The sequence below is a fragment of the Sphaeramia orbicularis genome, chromosome 5 (genome assembly GCF_902148855.1).
Source record: "Sphaeramia orbicularis chromosome 5, fSphaOr1.1, whole genome shotgun sequence".
Lineage (NCBI taxonomy): Eukaryota > Metazoa > Chordata > Actinopteri > Kurtiformes > Apogonidae > Sphaeramia > Sphaeramia orbicularis.
Window position 1 is genome coordinate 57,853,339 of NC_043961.1, and position 24,730 is coordinate 57,878,068.

The window sequence follows — 24,730 nt, forward strand, 5'->3', positions numbered from 1 at the left end:
TTGATTTCTCCCTGAAGAGATCTGAGCAAAGAAAAACTGAGGCTTTCGACTACATCTGCCTCAAAGACTAGCGTGCTTTGGCTCGAAACTGCTTCTGATTCAAAGAGTCAACAGTAGGGTGCACAAATCCAAGCCTAGAAACCACTACTACTAAATGAACTGTAAACTACTACTAAATAGTGCAACTTGAATCCAAAAAAAATGTTTAAAAAGCCAGATGGCAAAAAAAAAAAATTTAAAGAGATTACAAGTGTATTACCCAATTGATCTTTTCTCTGAAGGAAGGAAACTTTTCGCATGACTGCTATTTTGGTCTTTTCGAGCCCATCCTTCGTTCCGCTTCTTGCCGCCTTCATGAGTTGCTGAACCTGGTTGGAAGGAGCAGACAGAAAACAAGGAGGGGGCATTAGAGCACGATGAGAGTACCATGCTGTGGAGCTTCGATAACCTACGGTGCTCCTCTGGAGATAGATGGAGAGAAGTGACGCTTACTGGGCTCATCATGAATCTCACCATCTGCGACTCCCTGTGGGTCGCAGTACAGCCTCTAATCAGAGAGTCTATGAGCATATCATGGAGAGATTATTGTAACACAGTGAGCTTCACGTCAGACTAACAGAGCTGTGTTGCTCAGTGCGGGAGAATTCAGCTGACCACAAAACTCCACCCTGAGCATCACAGAGGCCCTGCAACCAGACTCCATAGACCAAGAATACACCCAGGGTAGTAGTATTTTTAAACGATACTACTTTAGAAAAGTAGGTCATTAATTGGGGGCAAACTGTACTGATGTTTATGGGAATAAATACACATAAGATTATTTAATAATGCATGTGTCCCATAAATGCATCGTGCAAACTACAAAAAAAAAAAAAAAAAAAAAAGAGGGAGACTGACAAGGCGCCTCAAAGCAAAAAGCTAGCTGAGTCCAAAGTAAAGCTGAGAAGGATGGTGCAAAGGGTCAATAAAGCCTTTGAGTCACACAACACAGCATATTTCAGCTCAGGGTGATGATCAGTCATAGCAGGCGAACAGTGATTTGAGAAGAGAGATTTATGCTCTGAGAAGAAATAGTGTGACATACTTCAGCTTTGTTCACTTGCTGCAGGTGAGATACCTTGATATCATAGTTGTGCTTGCCAGCTAGCTTCGTAGCCAGTTCACGTTTGGTCCTGGCGCACCGCTCCCTCAGCCGACGGACTTCAGGAGGGAGCTACAGGTGTTGGCGGGGAGGGGGGGTGGCGGGCCGGGTCATGGGGGCAGGTTGCATTGAGCCACAAGAGGCAAAAAGCAGAGGGAGAGGAAACAGAAAAAGGGAAATGGAGGGAAAGTGATCAAGGCAAAACAGGCTATTGCAACATCAGGAATTAATTACAAGCACAGAGAGTAAAAGCTTCGGTCAGAGGGGTTATGCTCTACGAAACTAATGGTCGATGATTTGTAAGAAGGATGGGGTAGCGATGTGGTCAGCTTAGACCGGTGTTTCTCAACCTTTTTTGGCTCGTGACCCCATTTTAACATCACAAATATCTGGCGACCCCAGACATTCAAAACAGACACTTTTTTTTTTCCTAAAATTAATTTGTTTTTGATCATGTAATAGTTTGCTATGCAATGTTGTAAATAAATGTTAATTTTAGACGACATTTAGTCTTTATAATGTATATTATTACGGACGGAGGCAGAAAAGTCAGGTGTAGATTACTGCACAAAGTGAGAATTTGATTTTCTTTGGTCAGGATATGTACAGTCAGTCCAGCTTGGATTTACAAGTCTGACAATTAATACTGAACAAACAAGAACTCAATAGAAGAATAGAATAGAATGTCTTTATTCTTCATTGTACAGGTACAACGGAATTAAAAAAGTGCAATCGTCCTAGGTGCCATAAAAAAAAGTATAAATAATCTATATGAAAGAGTACAAAAACTAAAATATAAAAGGAAAACCCTGACGGCATAAATATCTAAAAAGCAGCATAAAAAAAAAGTGTTACTAGAAGTATGAAAGACAGATAAAACATCATCATATACTCTGGACAACATTCAGCAGTCCACACAATTAGTTAATGTCCAGCAGTATTCAATGCGGTTATGGCCCTGGGATAAAAACTGTTTTTTAGACAGTTTGTGCTGGCCTTTATTGTCCGGAAATGTCTGCCAGAGGGTAAAAGTTCAAAAAGTGGAAAGCCAGGGTGGGTTGCATCTCTGATGATATTCCGTGCCCTCCTGAGACAGTGGGAACTGTAGACAAACTATGAATTATGAAAGAGCTGCAGCATCTGAAACTGACCACAATGAACATTTGAAAGATAAACAGAACCACAGTGCTTCAGTTTCAGCTTCAGTTTGTCATGTCTTTTATCTATTGTGATTGTCTCTGTCAACTCACCATATATTTTTGGTTAGTAAGTTTTTTTTTATTTATGTTTAATCAATAACTAGAAATTTCAGGCGACCCCATTTGAATTCCAGGCGACCCCACGTGGGGTCCCGACCCCAAGGTTGAAAAACACTGGCTTAGACAAAATATTAAAGAAGCAAAGTTCTGCCACAGTTCCCCTGGGCAATGACGTAAATGAGAGCAGAACTTCAGGTGCACTCGGTGAAGAATTAAAAAGTCAAGTGTGAAAACCGGGTGTTCCTGATGAAGGTTGTGAAGCCTCAAAACTGTGACTTGTCCCAAATAGACGGGTTTAATATTAATTGTTCACCTAGTGCGGCTGAATTCTGCGGCCTGGGACAAGATGTGTAAAGAACAGTGTGGGATTTCCTCCCCACACCCCACTGTAATTACCTAACTTATTCATTTTGCCTGTCAGTACATTATTTACAATACAACATTTTTTTCTTTCCTCTATTTGAGAAAGAACTGATTTAAGTCGGGATTTTCCTGGATTACATCGGAGTGGTATCCATTGACAAATACTGTCTATATGTAAAAATATGTAAAGGTAAGGATAAATCTATACATTAATAACAATTCGGGTCAGCAAAAAATACTTTTATTAGCATGTGTTCAAATTTTCTCTGAGCCTGGAAGGGTGAATGTACGTTAAAAGACGTTGAAGCATGAAGTAAACGCTGCACAATGTGAATGAGCACACAGTGCCATCATGTGGAAGACCGACTCTGTGTAAGCCACGCTGCAGAACACTGATGAACAGCATCCTTGGCACGAAAAGGCAAAGAGAACTGAGGCTCTCCAAACAGAAATGCCTCTTGTTTACTTTCATCCCACAATGAAAGTATCAAGCCTAGACAGTCTGTAATATATATTTCATGGTTTTTATAGCTTCCTTCCACTTCTATACATTAATAAAGACTTTTGCTAGTAGAGGAGCTGAAAATGTGATATTCCTCTTGATTATTTTTAAAGTGCTGGAAAACACCCCCTTAACGACCTGGCCAGGTGTGAAGCCATTTAAAATGAACAAACTAGATGATCTGATGTGTGGTGCATGGGGCCACGCTACCTTGCTCCGTGTCGGTACTTTGGAATCATTATCAGAGTGTTCGTCATAGCTCTCAAATTCACTTGAGCTCCATCCATTGTCTGCAGCTGCTGGTCCAGTGTCTCTCTGAACATCCTCATAGATCATATCTGCTAAACACACAAACAGTCACGCACATCCAAATTTCAAATACTTCTGAGTGGAAAACACACTTAAAAAAAACAAAAACGTATTCCTGTTGGATCTTCTAACCTTCATCGGGCGATATGGGATCTTCACTTGGAACGTCATCGTAGATCACCTCTGAAGTCTCCGCCACACACACTGAAGCCAAAACACAGCGAAACCATAGTAAACAGTTTGGAAAAGCGGTCCCTTCCTTGTGTCTCGTACCCCATTTCTTTTTGATAACTTCACCTAAGCTCCTGTTTTTAGATCATTCTTTTGTGCTTCTCCCCAGAAACACACAAGCGCACAGGCTGGCATGCAAAGCTCTGAACTGCATTGCCTCAGTCTTTTTGGCAAAAGGAAAATAGATAAAAGACACCAGATCATCTAGCCTCTGGTTAGAAATGTACACAGCCTTTGAATATTTACATACTTATTGTATCATTTGCATTTAAAGGTCTTCTTACCCTGGGACATCTGGCACATCTTTTGTGCATGTTTCCATAATAGCTTTTTCCATGTGACACAACATGATTGTATCCAGCTTGTTTGAGCTATTGACCCATTCTATCTCCACGCTCGGCAGGATTTGTCATTAACTGCTTTGAGAGTGTTTCAGCCTAATTTAGCTCAGTGAGCTTTATTGATTTGGTTTTAAACTGCGATTTGTCTGCAACACTTTCTCCTAAGCCCTCAACAGCAACAATCACTGTTTTCAATTAATCTGATTGAAGATGTGTATTCTGTCAAGGATTATTCAGCGGAGTTTAGTCTAAAATTCGAAATAACCTTGGACACAATCCAGAAGATGAACAAAGAGCAACTGTCTTTCTACAAAAGAGGATTAGCTACACAAACGTTCCTTCTATCTTGTTCCTTTTCCTACACTTGTGCATTCAGAAAGGATTCAGTAAGAGGAGAAAACAACTGGATTTGGGCTATAAGCCTGACTATCAGCATATCTGCAAAGTGACTGGGCCTCTTGGGAACGTGGCTTGTTATTTCAAGCACGGTAAACCAGAAGTTCCTCACTGTGCTTTTTTTTTTTTTTTTTTTTTTTTTTTTACTTTTATCTAACTTTTCTGTAAAGCAACACAATGACACTGCAATAAACTCATTCACAGGTCACACTAACACTGCGTACAATGAGAGAAACACACAATCTATAAGAATATGTTTGTACGTCCCGATTTTTCTACATGTGAATAAAGAAATCCCAGTCAGTCATAATAAACAATATCAGATGATCAGATCCTCATCAATATTTGATACAGGAAATACTAAAAATTGTCACTAATTTATTCAGAACAATTCATATCAACGGCAGAAACTGTATTTGTATTTACACAGTCTGTAAATACAATAAAAAACACTTTTTTTGTTTTGGTTTTTTTTTTAGCATTTGTGAAAAACATTTCCCAAAGTCTGGTGTCTGAAGAGAAAGTTTCCTTATTAAGACCAGCAAAAAATACATTTTATCTTGTTTAAACTTGGCTAATTTTCACTTTCTGTATATTCTTTAAATTGAAGGCACTGTTTAATATAATTCATTACTAACCCTGTGACATAAAAATGTTGTGTGGCAGTGCTGAGCTCCTTTACATCTCTCATTTCTGAGCCACCTTCAAATAACAGCAGCATTGCTGACTGAGTCAAAATCCAAAAGCAATTTTCCCTCATGGAAATGGCTCTCTATTGATCCTCATCCTGAATTAATTGGATTCATGTCATGTCTGCGCAGAAATCAAATCATGGCACAGAAAATGTGTGTGAGCCAGTGTGTATCGTGTCATTATGTGTCCAAAAGCATTGTGTATGTATGCGTGTACATGTTCATATGTATTGTGTGTCTGGCTTCTTACGCCACCTAAATCAATGAGCCATAAGATGACCGTGGGCCTGTAATATGGTGTTCCCGTCACCTTTGATCAAGGTCAAAAGATGCAATGTTCAGTACTAACAAAATACTGGTACACAACCTATATTGCCAATGTCATTATAGTGTGGCTCACAGTTCTGTTTACGCAACTGTGGAGGCCCAATTGGTTTTCTATCAGATCTGTCCACAATGTGAACACTATAATAAATAGGTGGAATGAGTCTGAATCCCCAGGCAAGCCTAGGTTTAATCTTTTTGGTCTGAAATTGAACCCCTGATCTACAATATAAGGTACATCACTTTCCTGTCAATATAATTTCATTCTGTACCTTCAGAGGTGTCCCTTGAGCTGGAGCTTTCCTTGACAATTTCTTTGCCGCCGTCTTCTGACAGAGGCCTCTCCACCGCAGTCGAGTGCGCCACGGGAAGGCCTCGGAGCTCGGAATTAGGCTCGAATGGTGCTGAGGCCCTGGAAGGAACCCAAACATCAGCACAGTTAAACTAACACTGAGCGCTGGGTGCCTCATTACAAGTTAATTTCATGGAGAGGAAGGGAAGGCTGGAGGTGGGGGTTGAAATAGTTCTTTGCTATCCGTGCATAGAAATGTACACTCCCTAAAGTCTGGCAGGACATGTGCAGTGTGTTACAGCTGTCGGAAATCATGATAACATTCTTGTAACTTTTTGGTACAAGAAGTCCTGGGGTTTTTTTTTTTTAATATATACAGGGTGGGGAAGCAAAATTTACAATATTTTGAGGCAGGGATTTAAAGACAGTGTATGACCAATTAGTTTATTGAAAGTCATGAGAATTTATTTGCCACAAGAAAGTGTACATAATAGAAAATCTTTTTATTCTATGTGTCCTCCTTCTTTCTCAATAACTGCCTTCACACGCTTCCTGAAACTTGCGCAAGTGTTCCTCAAATATTCGGGTGACAACTTCTCCCATTCTTCTTTAATAGTATCTTTAAGAAAGTCGACATTGCTGTGTGATGTTCTATTGGTAGCATGTTCTAAAACGCCCCAAATAGCAGAATCTAGAGGGTTTAGATCTGGGCTAGAAGGCAGCCATAAACATGATTCCCAAAAATTGCTAAAGTTGGATTTGTTGCTGTTGCCAACAAGTGTTTTGGTGTTCTTGTGCAAGATTTTAACTTCAAATCATATTTTACTGCATTTCTAACGGTCTTGTTGTCTACCTCAAGTTCAATTGCCATTTTTCTCATGGATTTGGTTGGATCCTTTAGGATTTTGGATTTGAGAGCTTTAATAAAAGCTTTGGTACGTTTTTTGTTGCTTCCTCCACTTCCAGACTTTCTCGTAATAGTTTTGCTCAAAGTCATTCTCTTCTTTCCATTCTAAACAGTCTTTATGGACACTCCAACTATTTTTGAAATCTCCTTTGGTGTGACGAGTGCATTCAGCAAATCACACACTCTTTGACGTTTGCTTTCCTGATTACTCATATGGGCAAAAGTTTCTGAAAAGGTATGGATAATAGTGTTAGGTATGATTATGACATCAATATATGTTTGGTTTCAAAACAATTGACGTAGTGCCTGCTGAGAAAAAACAAATAAATGTTAATTGTAAATTTTGCTTCCCCACCCTGTATATATAGTGATAGTGCATATATACTTTATTTTTATCTCCACATTTTATGATACACAAAGTAGACAAAAAAACAAAAAAAAACAAAAGACAGACCACAAAAATGAGAGCATCCAGGTTTAAACTCCAGACAAAAAATACAGACAGGTTCAGGACCAATTAGTGTAGAATTATACAGGTTCAAGGATTTCTTTGATTAACATACACATCCCATTTTTCCCAATATTTTTTACATTTATCAGTAGTGAGTCTTAATGCAAAGGTCAGTCTTTCCATGTCATAAATTTCATTCACATTTGTCCAGTCTAGAAGTGTTGGGGGATCTTCACACAACCATTTTCGAGTTATGGCTTTTTTTTTTTTGCCCCTGCTAAATAATATTAACAAAAGATATCGGTCAGATTTCTTCATCTCGTGTGGTAGATTACCCAAGTTATTCACGATAAAATCAAATGGTAAGTCCATTCCTATTATATTGTTGATTTCCTTTATCACCAATGACCATTAGGGTACAATCTTAGCACAGTCCCAAAAAATGTGAAAGAGCCCTGCCTTCACACAGCCACAACTCCTCCAACAGTCAGCTCTGCTCGGATTCTTACACTGTTTACTTTTTACATGAGGTGTTACAAAAAAACGTACAATGTTTTCCATATAAATTCCCTCCACTGACCTGAAGGAGAAGTAGTCATTGCAGTTTCACATATATTTGTCCATTCATCTGCAGATATTGTCCTGTTTTTTTTTTCTGAGTTGATGTTTGCCTGGTTACTTTACAGTCAGCAAATATTTTTATTTTTTCGCGTCAATCTAGATGTAAGCATGCAACCTGGGTTTTTGTAACAGTGGGCATGTCCGAATGCAGCTTTTAAAATAAGTAAACCTTTTTTTTTCCCAAACCCACCATACATCACTGTTTTAATTTATCTGCTTTGTTTTTAAGTGTATTTTGTATATAATTTCAACAGGCAAACAATATGTACAATATATGTGGTTATATGCCGAATCAAAGCCAATCTGATAAATGGTACAGTGATATATATATATATATATATATATATATATATATATATATATATATATATATATATATATATATATATATATATGGGATTTTTATAGTGGTGGGGCTGTGTTGGAGCATGAGTAGGGATTGTTCTTGTTTGTACTAACTCATGTCTGTAGAGCTGCAGCCGATTAATCAATTAGGTGCTTGAACCGAATGCAAACATTCCCGATTTGATTAATCAACTCAAATTGATTGAAGGGAAATATTGTATTGCAGTTTTCCTGAATTGAAGCTCCTTTGTGCATCACAATAAGCGTCCATGTGAAACACAACAGTGGAACCAATGTTTAACAGCAGAGAAATGAAGGAAACAAAGCTTTGATTGAGGAGAATTGTGGTTGAATGATTTTTTTGGATCACTTTACGTCAGTGGCGGCTGCTCATCTTTCAGAGAGGAGAAGCTCATTGTTGGCTAACATAAAAAAAAAAAAAAAAAAAGACCTTATTGTACCAAGTAAACAAGAAAACGCTGAAATTATGTTAAATTGAAACAAGGAGGTACAATGAGTGTGTTTTATTTACAGTGCAAGAAATGAACGAGTAATTTCATAGTGGTTTCTCTCTCGATTTCACAGCAGAATGTGCGACGGTATTAAACTGAACTGTGTCAGTGAAGGAGTAGATCTCAAAATAGCTGTCAATCAAATGGGGTTCAGCCTTTCGACTGATCCTCCAATCAGCACATGGAAGCTCAGCGTCCAGCCCGGCCGAGCTCCGCCCACAGCTCCATTCACCCCCAGAGACGCCGAGTGTCCAGGGGCGGGACAACATCATGGCATTTATCCAATTACCGTCCAGTTTTGAGGCAATGAAAAAAACTGTTCCACTCAGTCCCATTGAAGTGCATGGACGCTGAGCGTCTACGGACAAATGCACTGAGCAGAGATCGAATGAGAAAACACCGCAACGGGAATGGAGGAGAAATGAACAACATCAAGTCCGCTGATTTGTGATAAAGCTGATTCTGAACAAACTCGTCTGTGAGATGAACGTGTTCTAACACATTTGGAGTCAAAGAATTGCCAACACAAACATACATATTTGACCTTTAAATTTTCGGAATTTTAGGGGAAGCCGAGCTTCCCTTGCAGTCTATGAGAAATCACCTCTGCTTTGAGTCGATTAATCGGTTGCAGCTCAACATGTCTGTAACATCGTCTGTACAGTCTCTACATAAATACCAATAAAAAGACTTTGAGCAAAAAAAAAAAAAAAAAGGTACAACTACCAAATGACACATCTATCGCACTACAGGAGTTTTTTTGCTGTACTTCAGAAGCACTAAATAGCAAATGCTCATTATTTTTAGCCAAAACAGATGTACGCATTCTCTAAATATATCCTTTTTCTTTTTTTGCAGTTCTTTCAAAAAGGCTTCACGAGTCCTTGGGTCATGAAAACTTTTGACAGCTATGCTAAGTTGTGTTAATAGTTGCTAACTTTATGTAGGATATGTGCTGATATACTTATTCAGACGAACTTTTGCAAGGCCACAGAAAAAAAAAAAAAAAAAAAAACACAAAAAATACACACCTACAGGCTTGTTACTTGAAACTTACTTAACATGCCCCTGAGCACTGTCAAATTATTATCTGTCATGCCTGCGGCTTACTATAATCACCCCTGGCTTTTTAAATAAAAACATGCCCTAAACCAGCTATTAAAAACACTCTCTGACATCACAGGGGAAAATCTTGTTGACACAGCTATCACACGGCATGTGTTGATGCTGCCAGTGAAGGATTGTGCTCCCCCACATGAGTGATAATATGACAGAATCCAGCGTGTAGGAGAGTCCCATCTACACTAATTAAATCTGTCCCCCTGCTAAAAACCCAGTAAGGCTTGCAATGCCAGCGGCAGCGGCAATAGCTACTCAGATGATGGGCATCTCGCAGACAAACAAGACATGCCAGCAGAATAATATGCACAAAATGCTGTGGTTCAGAACTACTGGGAAGGAAGCCCTGCAGAGTCTAGCAGACTATCTGGATTCAACCATCAATCATTGATGTATCATTGATGTTTCCTCAAAGATAGAGACAGAAAACATCACAGAATAAACAATGCAAATGGGCATGGTCAAGCGCTAATGTAGGGTAGAAAAAATTGTTCAGATGATAATGAGTCAGCCTACGTTTACCTGTCATGCAAGTGTAATACAGGGGTCTCAAACATGCAGCCCGGGGGCCAAATGCGGCACACCAAAGGTTCCAATCCGGCCCATGGGATGAATTTGTAAAGTGCAAAAATTCCACAGTCAAGGCTGTGGAACCCATTTTAGTTCAGGCTCCACATACAGACCAATATGATCTACAGTAAAATAATAAAAGCATAATAACCAACAAATAAATAATGACTTCATATTACACAAAATAATGACAACTTTAAATTTCTGTCTTTGTTTTAGTGCAAAAAATAACATTAAATTATGAAAATATTTACATTTACAAACTATCCTGTGACAATAAATCGAGAATAACCTGAACAAATATGAACCTGAAATGTCTAAAGAAAATTAAGCACAATTTTAACAATTTTCTGCCTGTTACTCAGTGTTTAGTGTCTTTGTCCATAATGCACAGTGTCTTTGTCCATAATGCACATGTAGAAATGATAAGTTGAGGCACAATATTGTTAAAATTACACTTATTTTTCTTAAGAAATGTCAGGTTTCTTTAAGTTATTCACATCTTATTTGTTCGGATAGTTTATAAAACTCAGTATTTTCATAATTTAATTGGGGTTTTTTGCACTAAAACAAAGACAAAAATTTTGAGTTGTCATCATTTATAGGTTATGATGCGATTATTTCACTGGTCCGGCCCACTGGTGATCAAATTGGGCTGAATGTGGCCCCTGAAAGAAAATGAATTTGAGACCCCTGGTGTAATACATGGATGGAATGGGTATTTCTAGTACTTTGAGGCCACGCGAAGACATTTGTAAATTTCAGCCATTTTCACCGAAATCTCTCTGAAAAACATCCTGGTTACGTAGGGTAAAAAAATTGTTCAGATTATAATGAGTCGGTCTACATTTACCTGGCATATAAGTGTAAAACATGGATGGATGGGTATTTGTAGTACTTTGAAGCAATGCAAAGATATTTGTAAATTTCAGCCATTTTCACCCAAATCTTTCTGAAAAAATCTCGGTTATGTAGGGTTAAAAAAACTACATCAAAATCTGGCCATTTTTTCAGCATATCAAAAGTTGCCGTTTTCACTTGAAGTTACCAAAATTAACATTACCAAAGTGTCAAGTATATTGCTGACTGCAACTTCTGCAATTTTGGTTAAAAAATAATTAATCGGTCTGGGATTGGGGTATATCAGTATGAAGGGAAGTCTGCTTACATAGGGTAATGTGATTTTGGTTACGTCGGGTAAATTCTCAAGTCCTCAAGGCTGGTAATCAAAATTATCCATCAAGCACAAATGGTTTAATAATATCCCAATGCTTGGAGTGAATAATTATAAGTATAAATAATGTTAAAAATCTATAATCATTAAGGGTGAGATATAAGTCAGTACTCTCTTGGGCAAGTAAAGTAGGAGACAAAGATGTAAATGTGGATCTTAAATATAGTCTTTAACCCTTTCATTATGGAATTATGAAAAAAGTATCTAGATTTTTTTTTAGATTGACTTTATTTTGCAAAATTAGGATGCAGTTGAAATGCATTTTGAATGTTTTTAAAAATATGGTTTTATTAAGAAGATATTTAACCTTCTCAGACCCAGGAAAGTACAAGTCTGGGCTTTTTTTTAAGTAAATAATTGCCGATATTGGAAACATTGTGATGCAACAGTTTCAGATGCGGTTTTTAAAATTTTTATGGAATGTCCTTTTGCGGTGGACAGTTCTTGTTTTTGTTTTTTATAAAGCTGTGACACTCCTGCCGATAAATATGTACAGTAAACCCATGTCTGGGTCTGAGGTGGTTAACTTTATGAGATCACAGATCAGTCCACATTCTACAACTCAGATGATCGTTCAGTTCATTGTATGTCTGAGGGTCTATACAGACTGAACCCATGTGCTTTGGACAATGTTACTTTTAGAAAGTGAGCTCAACTATGTGTCCAGAAATATGGACGTCATGCATGAAAGGGTTAAAATAATGAAAATCAAACTGGCTTTCATTTTTTGTAGGCATCATTTAGAAACAGTAAAGTTGGTTTTAGGACTCCCAAACAGTTAGGTATCAGCTACAAATGACAAAATAAGTCAATCTTAGAGTTTGGGTTTTTTTTTCACTCAACATGTCCATCGTCCTCTGACCTGACTGTGCCCAAATACACTACCAGTCAAAAGTGTGGACTCACCTTCTCATTTAAATGGCATGAGATGGACCACAGATGGCCAATAAGTGCTCAGCATCATTGCGAACTCCTTCAAGACTTTTGGAAAACATTTCAGGTGACGCCAAGAATGTGCAAAGCAGTAATAAAAGCAAAATGTGGCTATTTTGAAGAAGCTAAAATGAAAACATGCTTTGAGTTATGTCACACTTTTTTAAAACTCCATAATTCCATATGTGTTCATTCATAGTTTTGACGCCTTCGGTGAGAATCTACAATGTAAATAGTCATGAAAATAAAGAAAAACCAGGTGAGTCTAAACTTTGGACTGGTAGTGTACTCATGCGTGCCTTATAGTATCTGTATTACACCATGTGGCATGCAGATTCAGAAGATTTACTAAATGACTGTATTAGATTGTATTAAGGAAAAAAAATCATTTGGTGATATTACAGCTATTAAAGGAAATCTACACAATTTAATACTCCATGCTGGTCAAAACCAAGAGGTCATAAAAAGTAAAATGAAATGCAATTATGTGTGCAAAATATAACTTTATAATTAAACCTTCAGTTAAATGTCTTTTTGGTGCATATTTATGACCATTGCATTTCCAAAGGCAGATTTAAACATGTCGTATCAGAGCTACTCGGCTCACAGTCATTTGCAGCGGTGTCGACTGCAAAAGCCTACAAAGTATTAGTCTGCTGCAACCTCTGTGATGTAAAGGCATTCATCTCAATCTGAAGAACAAAAATGATCTCAGCCCACATGAAAGCAAAATAAAGAGGCATTTGTCAACACATTTTGTAATGATAAACTGATCTCTTGTCATTAAAACTGTTTGGATGAAAAAAGAGCGGAGCCACAAGAATAGCAATATAGAGTCTGTCTGCCTGACTGTATGCATTCACGTCAGGTGTGAGTGATTTGAGCAGTGTAGCTATCGATCCCGGCATATCGTTGCACAGCCCTTCACAACTTATCTGTGCCTATAAGCCCTAGTGAGTCATATAGCTCAAGGAGAGAAGAAGGAAACATTTTTCAATGCAAATGACATAGCCTGGGGCAGAGCACAGCCAAAAGTAGAAGCTGCCTGAATGCAAATCTCCCACTTCCATCTGTTTCTATTCCCTTCAGCTACTGTGCCAGGGCAGTACTGCATGCCATAGCTTTACCTGTTATGCCCCCTGGTCTCTCCTGAGCATAGCTGTTCTTTATAACTGCACCGGCATTGTGCTGACCATACTGATGGAGCTGTGTTTGTCCTTAGGTCATAAATCTCATTCATAAACAGCTGCCCACTCCTCAAAATGAACCAATCCCATGATGCACGGCAAAGCCCAAATTTGTCTGCGTGTGACAGGCTCCGATTAGGTACCGATCAGATCATTTTTGTTCGTTACTACTCGTGAAATGTGTGCGCACACGTTTCTTTTAGATACTTTTACAGTACCACCTCGTCCTTGTGCTTTCACAGCACATCCAACTGGGTCGAGTGCAACGAGGTGAAGGGGTCGTCAAAAAAGGAGAGTAAAAAAATAAATGTGTTCTCTTAGCTACATTAGATTAGTTTCTTTGGAAGGGCAAGAGTGTAAAGTTCAGTAGACAGCAAAAAAAGGTGAAAAGGTGAAAGTAAACAAAATAAATAACTCCAATAAAAAAGTTATATTCTCTAAGGTTAGGGCTCTGTGTACACAGCGCCGGCGCATACATGCCTCGCTGTCATGGTATCTTTTGTGTTTATCTTTTCATTGCTGAGCCTCTGTGCAAGCATTTAATGAAAACTGTCATGGGTAAAATGTGGAGTCAAAAGTAAATGCTGGCATCAAACAGTGGAGGACACATAAAACTGGATAGGAAGAAATGCTGCCTTGAGCCTAATAGCTATAACCAGCTGATGTGCTGTCATAGCAGTGTTAAGAAAAAAAAAAAAAGATATTTCTGCAATAACAATCACAAAGTAATTTTGGCAATATTATCCTAAAACTGCTGACAGATCAGGTGGATGTGCTGACAGTCTTAACACCTTGATGGTGCAAAAGTGCTATTGATAGCTCTTCTTTAAAAGGCAGACTATTGACTAAACCCAAGTGGAAATGTGCACTCAGCAGAAATCTCCCTGCATGAGAAATTGCCAAGACCTCGCTGTGACTCTATCACACACACACACACACACACACACACACACATACACTACCATTCATACACAAATCTACACATGCGCTGTATGAAGACAGAAGTATGTACACACACACACGCACACACCTGTGCACAAATCTAGGCCGCCCTTCAGCACAGGAAAGCCCACAGGAATCCAAACCCGAAAGTCCAGTATCAGTTTTCTGAGCACACTTCCTTAAAACCAGGTGTGGGGAGCCACCAAAATCAGGGGCCCTGTGTGGAATGACGATGCAAGTCTGAGAAGTTGTGACACAAACTACAGCTAAACCAAAAAAATTTCACAAATCAGCTAAAATTTGCTTAGAGGTCTTATTTCTGTCTTTGTTCATAAGAAATCAATCTAAGTGAATCCCCAAAGAAACTTTGTGTTGGTAAATGCAAGTTCTGCAAATTTACAGGATTTCAGTTCTGTTGCAACATGTTGATGCTCATATGAACTATGTTTTCAGCTCAAAAATGTCCAATTTCATCACAATTCATGCTGTATTTTCATGTCACAAATGGGCCAAGTTATATTTGAACTGAATTTACCTGAAAAACAAATATTCTATTCTTTCAGATTCCCCAATTTTTCTTACCAGATTCTCTCCTACATATCACATGTTTTATTTTTACAGGTTCAATCTGGAGTATGGTGCTGATCCATCCTGCTTATGTTACGCCAATACATACATGAAGAATGTCACACGTCACTTTTTAAATCAACAGTTTTTGAATAATAAGCATTTTTATAAAGAAATAACAATTCTATATTGTTATTTACTCTTTAGTCTGATGATAAACTATACAATAAATAATTCTGATCCTAGTTTTTGCACAGGGATCATTAGTGTAAACGGTGACATGGCTGCAGAGCATCAGTATGATGGGATCCACAACAACCATGTCACATCCGTCCACTGACACATTTAGTGTTTTGTGTCAGCTGTTATTGTTTTAGATCCACAATACTAACATTTATGAATAAGAGGAGAATTGGCAATAGTAAGTCTATAAGTTTATTCCTAATAAAGTACTGGTACTGACCAGAGCATCATGGGTAATGTCACGTCCGTCCACCAGCAAAAGTTTTCACATACACGTGCTATTCCAAATCCAATATTTCTGAAAATAGAGCTTCCACTGTCAAATAATATCAGTAGTCTGTGCACAAATGGATTAGCATTATTTCAACACAGTTCTATGTATTTCTTACAACTTTTTTTTTTTTTGACAAAAATGGCCACTCATTTGACCCCCTAAGTAAATTTTAGCCGAAATAGGTTTTATTACACCCTTACAGTGAACATAAAATAACCATATAGGCTAAGCTACATGAACTAAGGCTGTATATGTCATTTTAACTGGGTGGTCTATGGACAGAAATGAGCTATATTTGGATACAATCTTTAAATAATTTGGTTTTACATTGATTGATGACATTTTGATCACTCGATCTATTAAATGGGATCAAACGGAGGGCAAGGTTCAATTGTGCAGTTACTGCCAGCTGAAGTATCGTTGAGAAAGGCACTGACTGACTGCCTGTCAGCTCCGAGGCTGTTTGCTGACTTTGACTGGTGACCTCCCCGTGGAGGAGGGGCCAGAAAAAAAAAGTCAGCTGCCCTGGAGGAATCAATAAGCTATCACTTTATCGCTTACTTCACTGAGGCCTTGAAGGGAACGGTCTTCTGAACTGTGTCTAGAATACTGTCTGACTGTTCCAGGGCAAGGAAATATTAGCTGATGATTAATTGCTGCACAAAACGGTCTGATTAATGATTGGTCTTTTTCTGCTCATTATACTACTATTAGAGCAGTACATCTAATAATTATTTCTTCATACAGATACTATACACTGAAGTGGTGCTGTGGTTACAGTGAATGGTTGTCATGTAGGGATGTAACGATATGAAAATTTCATATCACAGTTATTATGACCAAAATGATCATGGTTATCATTATTATCGCGGTATTGTTGAAACTGTGCTCAAAATGTTCAAAAAGTACTAATATACACACTGAAATAATTTAACCAAGTTGTATTTAAAAAAAAGAAAAAAAAAAAAACTGGCACAATGCACTTCCTTTTGGCAGAGACATTCAAGTATTAACCCTTAGTGGTCTGAGCCTATTTTGTCTGTTTTTCAGTACTTTTGATTTTGGCTTTATATACTATATACAGAAATGTTTTCTATACCCAAGTTTGGTATCTTTTTTTTTCAGCACAACTTCATTTATATCAACTGCCTATTATTTTTTTCACTTTAACCTACTATATCAACATAAAAGGCCAGAAAACACAAAAAAATATATAAAATCCGATTTGAAAAATGTATAGAATTTATTGCATAAATAACACAAAGATGCTTAATGAACCCTTTCAAAGAAGTGAATATTGGTTCCAAATATTAGGTTTGTACAATTAAAATTGTAATAAATTAAAACTATACTCAAATATTTGACGTAAAAGCATATCTTTACATAGGCGTTTTCTCCGGAAAAGTGCGGTAATCAAACACAGTTACCATGATAATTAGAAATTAAACGGTAATACTAACCATTGGCAATTTTACCGCGGTTAATCGTTATACCAGTAATCGTTACATCCCTATTGTCAAGTATGGTGTATATTAGGGCTGCGTAAATCTCGCAAAAATGTGAATCACAATTTTTTTTTTTTGCTTAGAATTGCGATCACGATTCTGTGGCACAATTTTTTTCACAAAATGTTTATTGTACTGCTGTCAAGGAAAATGGGTTCTTTTACTCCTGAGTCGCGTCTTTCATATCACTCTGCACGTGGTCCGGTTACTTATGGTCCTGGTTGCTAAGCTACATCAGCTGATCTGTGAAAGTTTGCAAAGAAACTTCCCAGCCGGCACAATGGAATTTTTTTTAAGATAAAATTTTTGGAGAGGGCGAGACTTTTGACTTTGAACAGAACAAAACAGAATAGAATACAAAAAAACAGAACAGAATAGAATGAATAGAATAGAATAGAACAAAAGAAAACAAAAGAAAACAAAACAAAACAGAACAGAATAGAACAAAATAGAACAGAACAGAACCGAATAGAATAGAACAAAATAGAATAGAATAGAACAGAATAGAACAAAATAGAATAGAATAGAATAGAATAGAATAGAATAGAATAGAATAGAATAGAATAGAATAGGTTTACTCAGTACTGCATATTTTGGGGCAGTTCAAGTAAATATACAGCACTGACAAAAAGTGGATGAAAAACTCCACTGAAGCTGAATTCCAACAGAGAGGAGCTTGTCGATAGAGTGTAAAATCATCACATGTGCATCATAAATTATGTAATCCTTTGATTTTCCAGTTGAATTATGTCAGAAACATCACTTTCCCTTTCCGTTTCCACTTATCACACCATATGTGACATGCCATCTGGTATCGAAATATTCCACACAAAGAAGTGACATAACATCACAGTATCTTCTACTTCAGAATGTCTTGACGGGGTGTGAGCATGACATTATCTAAGACATAATGACATAACAGTGATGTGATGTGGTGTTGGGTTTACTTTCGACATCACCATTTAGAAACACTGTGATAGGAACAGAGGCGACTTACCAGCTGGATGACTCACTAACTGGAACATCTGTCAAAATGAGACAAAACAGCAACCATGAGACAAACATTTCCACAGGAACCAAAACGCTAATTTGAACAAGACATGTACTTGCAGCACTGTCAAAAAAGTTTTGCAGCAATTTAACTCATGCAATTAATTGTTCTCTTACTCGCATACACAGTCAAACCTCTGTTAACCTTTTCATGCATAAATTATGAGAGCCTTAATCAAGATTTTTTTTTTCTTTTCCTGAGTGTTTTTATTCCTCTAGGCATTAAATAAACAATGCAACTGAAAATATTTTTACAAATCTATTTTTCATGGAGTTGCAAAATTGTCCACACCGCTGGACACCATGCGTTTAATTTTTGAAGCAAAGAAACTTATTTACTGATATACGGTGCGAAAACTATGAAATAAAAATGCAGCTAATCTTATGTTTTCTTACATTGTAACTAGGGATGTCCGATATTGGCTTTTTTGCCAAAAACCGATATGCTAATATTGTCCAACGTTTAATTTCCGATTCCGATATCTACCGATACCGCTGCTGCTATATGTGGGATATTAAACTAATTTTAGGTAACGTCACATATCTCCTGTCATGGAATTAACACATCATGCCTAATTTTATTGTGATGCCCCATCGGATGCATTCTCAAATGCAACAAGGCTTTCAAAATGTAAACACCGTCTGTGCAAAGAATACATACTTCAACTTAAGTTGTGGAAAAAACGCCATATTTATTTATTTTCTCTCCCTCCCTCCATGAGTCTGTTACAGTGTGGCAACTCTACTGTACAATTTTGAAAACTGCACATTTCTTTTAGCTACAAACAATGCTTCATTTATGCGTTGGTAAATGCCAGTGAAATCAAGGTATTATTTTATCGGTTTTAACGATAGGCAAAAAAAATGATAACGATATTCACCAATATTACATTTTTATGCCAATATCGGGCCGATAATATTGGTGGGCCGATATTATCGGACATCCCTAATTGTAACATACTCTAATACTAGTTATTACTCACTTCACGGAGATAACATGCAAAAAACACAACTTTTTGTTAAGAAAAACAAAAACAACCAACTGTTAATTATAGTCTAATAACAATAACAAGCAACTGATTTGCACTCAAGCATGTTATAAACTGCAGTGTATGGAATGATGCATGAGCGTTCACTGTGTTGGTTGATATGGAACTAAAACAACAAAACCCATGAATATATAAGAGAACAGCTGGAGAATAACTGTCCACTGGAGTGACCACTATGCATGAAAGGGTTAAACTTTAAGAAAATTAACCGTATGAATCAAAACCTATTCAAGCATGCTTATACAGTACAGGTGTCAAACATGCGGCCCATGGGCCAAAACCGGCCCGCCAAAGGGTCCAATCCAGTCCTTGGGATGAATTTGTGAAATGCAAAAATTACACTGAAAATATGAATAATCAAGGATGTCAAAAAGGATGTTCAGGTTCCATATACAGACCAATATGATCTCAAGTGGGTCAGACCAATAAATTACTATCATAAAAACCTATAAATAATGAAAATGTTCTTTGTTTTAATGTAAAATTACATAAACATGTTTACATTTATAAACTATCCTTTCACAAAAAAATGTGAATAATCTGAACAAATATGAACATGAAATGTCCTACGAGAAGTAGGTGTAATTTTAATAATATTCTACCATTTACTAAATGTTTTGTGTATTTGTAACTGTAATGGAAGTTGTGATTCACATGTGTAAATGATATGAATGATGAGGCATAATATTATTAAAATTGCACTTACGTTTCTTCTATATTATTCACATTTTTAACGAAACATTGTACATGTAAACATTTTCAAAATGCAATTTTACCATTTTAACGATTATCGGGCGAGGCCAAGGGCGTCACAGATGGACCGCCCACTACTTTTTGATTCATAACTTTTGAACCAGACAAGTTTAAAACAAATATTACACATAATTGTAAAGGTAAATGCCATCTTAAACATACTCTAAGGCCAACATTTAGTTTCAAATAATTATAAATGAAAAATATCAAAAACTACTGCGTTATGGATGGATGTGTATTATCAATGTGTATTTTTTGCAAGAATTACAAAGTTCTCAAAAGTGAAGTTCCTACGACATTTTCCATCCTAAATGTATTCAGTGTATACCTTAAACCCTCTATTTTACAACTTAATAATTGGTTAGAGGAAAAGAATATTTGATCATACCTAAATAGCAAGAGTTTTGAAAAATGGCAGCGTCACAGATGGACAACAAAAGTAAATATCAAATTAAACATTGTTTATTTCAATTATCAATATCATATACTTTTTTTTTTTTTTTTTTACAAAATTTACAACATAGAAATGTATTAATATTATATTCACATGTATTTTGCATAGATATATGCATTTATTAATTTTAAACACTGTGTCTAGAATATGACATAAATAATATAATAGTCAAATATCAGTGTATTTGGAATAAATTTTGTTTATTTATGTGACTTTATAAAATGAACCCAGAATGACGGCACAAAACTGTGTGACTTTCCAAACATTCACACTCATAAAACTCAAATTTTTTCTCATTTAAAAATTAATTTTCCTGAAAATATAAGGATTGACCTACCCAAAAATCTAAGTTTGGTGTCGATTATTGTCATTTAATTTTTTTGACCAGATGTTAACCTTCCCTTGTCTTCACCCTACTACTTCACTTCATTCCACTTTGCATCATATTGGTCTGTATGTAGGACTGTGTATTGGCAAGAATCTGGCGATACGATACAAATCACAATACTAGGATCACGATAGGATATATCACGAAATATCATGATACTGTTAAAAAAGACAATTTTTTTTATTCTTTCTTTTTTTTTTTTTAAAGATTATTTCCTGGAAGAATTGAATTACACCAGAAATATGTACAAATACTAAACACATTTTTATTTGATCACAACAGGATTTAATGCTATGTCACAAAATTTTTTTTAATTCTGCGAGTTTCCAAAGGAACTACCATCTGCCTCTCAGACAGTAAAAAGTGCTTTCAGGATGCTTCAAATTACCATTATTTAATAAAACGGTGTTAAATAATAATCAATAAAATATAAACAATAAAGAAAAACAAAAAACAAAAATGAACCTCCTCCATATATGCATTTGAATAAACACCTAAAAATATCGATACAGTAGTTTTTCATATCGATACAGTATTATAAAATGAAATATTGCGATATATTGCAGAACCGATATTTTCTAACACCCCTATCTGTATGTGGCCCCTGATCTATAACTAGTTTGATACTCCTGTTTAACCCTTTCATGCATTTATTGTGAGAACCTTAGTCAAGATTTTTTTCTTCAGTGTTTTTATTCCTCCTTAGGCATGAAAAAAACAATGCGATCAAGGTTTTTTACCTCCGCCAAGGAGGTTATGTTTTTGCCAGGGTTTGTTTGTTTGTTTGTCTGTTTGTTTGTTTGTTTGTTTGTCTGTCCGTTACTGTGCAACATAACTCAAAAAGTTATGGACAGATTTGGATGAAATTTTCAGGGTTTGTTGGAAATGGGATAAGGAAGAAATGATTAAATTTTGGTGGTGATCAGGGGTGGGGGGGCCCACGGGGGGGGGGGGGGGCACTGATCAGCCTTGGTGGAGGTCTGCGCTCTCCGAGTGCTTCTAGTTTTTTTTCTGTGGACTTACAAAAATATCTATGCATTTAATTTTTGAAGTCAAGAAACGTGTTTAAAACCTAATATCAGAGAGGGATATGAAAACAATGAAATAAAAACATGTTTAATGCTGCTAATCTGATGTCTTCTCACATTTTAACATATTCTAATGCGATTAATTCCTCACTTCATCGAGATAATGTGCAAAAAAAACCTTCTTGTCTAACAAATAACAATTGATTTACACTCAAACATGTTAGTGCAGATCAGGTTTATCAAGAACAGCAAAGTTACAGTAATGGTATGAATGTCAGGATATGAGATGATGCATAAGTGTCCACTGTGTTGTCCGATATGGAACTAAAACAACAAAACCCATTAATATACTAGAAGCACTCGGAGAGCGCAGACCTCCACCAAGGCTGATCAGTGGCCCCCTCCGTGGGCCCCCCCACCCTTGATCACCACCAAAATTTAATCATTTCTTCCTTATCCCATTTCCAACAAACCCAGAAAATTTCATCCAAATCTGTCCATAACTTTTTGAGTTATGTTGCACACTAACGGACAGACAAACAAACAAACAAACAGACAAACAAACAAACCCTGGCAAAAACATAACCTCCTTGGCGGAGGTAACAAGAGAACAGCTGGAGAAGAACTGTCCACTGGAGTGACTTATGCATGAAAGGGTTAAACAGAGTACACCTGTGTGTTCAGACAGCACAGAAGAGCATAAAAATACTACCTGTAACTGTGTCTGAGGTAATTAGGCAGATGGCGTGGGGCAGATTTTACTAAAAAGCACGATAGTTCTGGATTTCACAACACAATGTACGTACAAGGAAAGAGCTGTTAAACAAATGCCATGATCGATTTTCTTTGAAACCCCCCACCCCGGCCCCCCATGTCATCTGGTAAAGGAGGCCGTCTGAATTCCCCGCTCTGTTTCTCAGCTGCTCTCAGTCCTCAGTTACATAACAGACCTCCACTACATACTATTATCAACGCCCAGAATTCCCTTACGCATCTCCACAGCCCACTTAACGGATTACCCCACACAGACTTGGTAAAAAAGCTTTTTTAATTAAGCATTAATCACTTCACTTTGTCCGACAGAACTTGACTAAGGCCTAAACCTCCCTCTTCATCTCAGCATGTAGTTGCTAGAGCCCGTCTGCCAACGTTAGCTGGGTACTAAATATATCACGCTAACATCTACTGTACGTCTACACCTTCACGCACCGAGGACACTGCATTCTCTGCGCCTGTCTGCCTTAAGGCCATAATTTAATCCTGTTAAGTACAGATTAAAACCATACAAACAGACTGAAGGAACTCTGCGCGTCGCTGCGGAAAGATGATCAGATTACATTAACGAGAGGAGAAATATCATCTTCATATCTGAGCCTGGTAGTAACAGCTTAATGGCAGTGGTGAGCTGGTAATCTGCAGAAGCCTGATGTTAAGACGATGGACTCAGTGGATGACACGTAACTCAAGATGAATTTTCCCTCCAAATAATAAAGCAGTCTGCTTTAATTTGAAACAGCATATTAATAATTACCTGTCAAGTCAGGACCCATCAAAAGCGATAAAAGGCAAACAAGCAGGCTATTTTCCCTTGCCCTTGTACATGCTATCTTAATGCTATTTAGGTCAATTCAGCAAAAACAAAAGCAGATTTTTAGGCTTTTGTTCGACTTCCTGATGAAAGTTTGAAGCCGAAACACATTTAAGTGTTTTTTTTTAAAGGTCTGTACATGACAATGCCATAAGAATAAAGTGGCTAAAATTTGCTTAGAGGTCTTATTTCTGTCTTTGTTCATAAGAAATCAATCTAAGTGAATCCCCAAAGAAACTTTGTGTTGGTAAATGCAAGTTATGCAAATTTACAGGATTTCAGTTCTGTTCAACATGTTGATGCTCATAAGAACTATGTTTTCAGCTCAAAAATGTCTAATTTCATCACAATTAATGCTATATTTTCATGTCACAAATGGCCAAGTTATATTTGAACTGAATTTACCTGAAAAACAAATATTCTGTTCTTTTAGATTCCCCAATTTTTCTTACCAGATTCTATCCTACATATCACGTTTTATTTTTACAGGTTCAATCTGGAGTATGGTGCTGATCCATCCTGCTTATGTTACGCCAATACATACATTAAGAATGTCACACATCACTTTTTAAATCAACAGTTTTCGAATAATAAGCATTTTTATAAAGAAATAACAATTCTATATTGTTATTTACTCTTTAGTCTGATGATAAACTATACAATAAATAATTCTGATCCTAGTTTTTGCACAGGGATCATTAGTGTAAACGCTGACATGGCTGCAGAGCATCAGTATGATGGGATCCACAACAACCATGTCACATCCATCCACTGACACATTTAGTGTTTTTGTGTCAGCTGTTATTGTTTTAGATCCACAACACTAACATTTATGAATAAGAGGAGAATTAGCAATAGTAAGTATATAAGTTTATTACTAATAAAGTACTGGTACTGACCAGAGCATCATGGGTAATGTCACGTCCGTCCACCAGCAAAAGTTTTCACATACACGTGCTATTCCAAATCCAATATTTCTGAAAATATAGCTTCCACTGTCAAATAATATCAGTAGTCTGTGCACAAATGGATTAGCATTATTTCAACACAGTTCTATGCATTTCTTACCACTTTTTTTTTTGACAAAAATGGCCACTCATTTGACCCCCTAAGTAAATTTTAGCCAAAAGACATATTAATACTTAAAGGGGTCATATTTA

At 36.9% G+C, this 24,730-nt stretch overlaps 1 protein-coding gene across 3 annotated transcripts in view; it reads right to left on the reverse strand.

Moving 5' to 3' along the window:
* arhgef10la (Rho guanine nucleotide exchange factor (GEF) 10-like a) overlaps positions 1–24,730 on the reverse strand; it is a 253,242-nt gene that overhangs the window by 202,211 nt on the left and 26,301 nt on the right. Inside the window, exons 3-8 of one of the 3 annotated variants that reach the window (XM_030134274.1) lie at positions 18,258–18,285; positions 5,831–5,970; positions 3,707–3,778; positions 3,476–3,603; positions 1,118–1,213; positions 260–368 (exon numbers count right to left, since the gene is read on the reverse strand). In XM_030134274.1, coding sequence (XP_029990134.1) covers positions 260–368; positions 1,118–1,213; positions 3,476–3,603; positions 3,707–3,778; positions 5,831–5,970; positions 18,258–18,285 — 573 coding nt within the window. Of the gene's footprint in view, positions 1–259; positions 369–1,117; positions 1,214–3,475; positions 3,607–3,706; positions 3,779–5,830; positions 5,971–18,257; positions 18,286–24,730 lie in introns of all 3 variants that reach the window. The other 2 variants (XM_030134273.1, XM_030134275.1) reach the window with 2 other exon arrangements.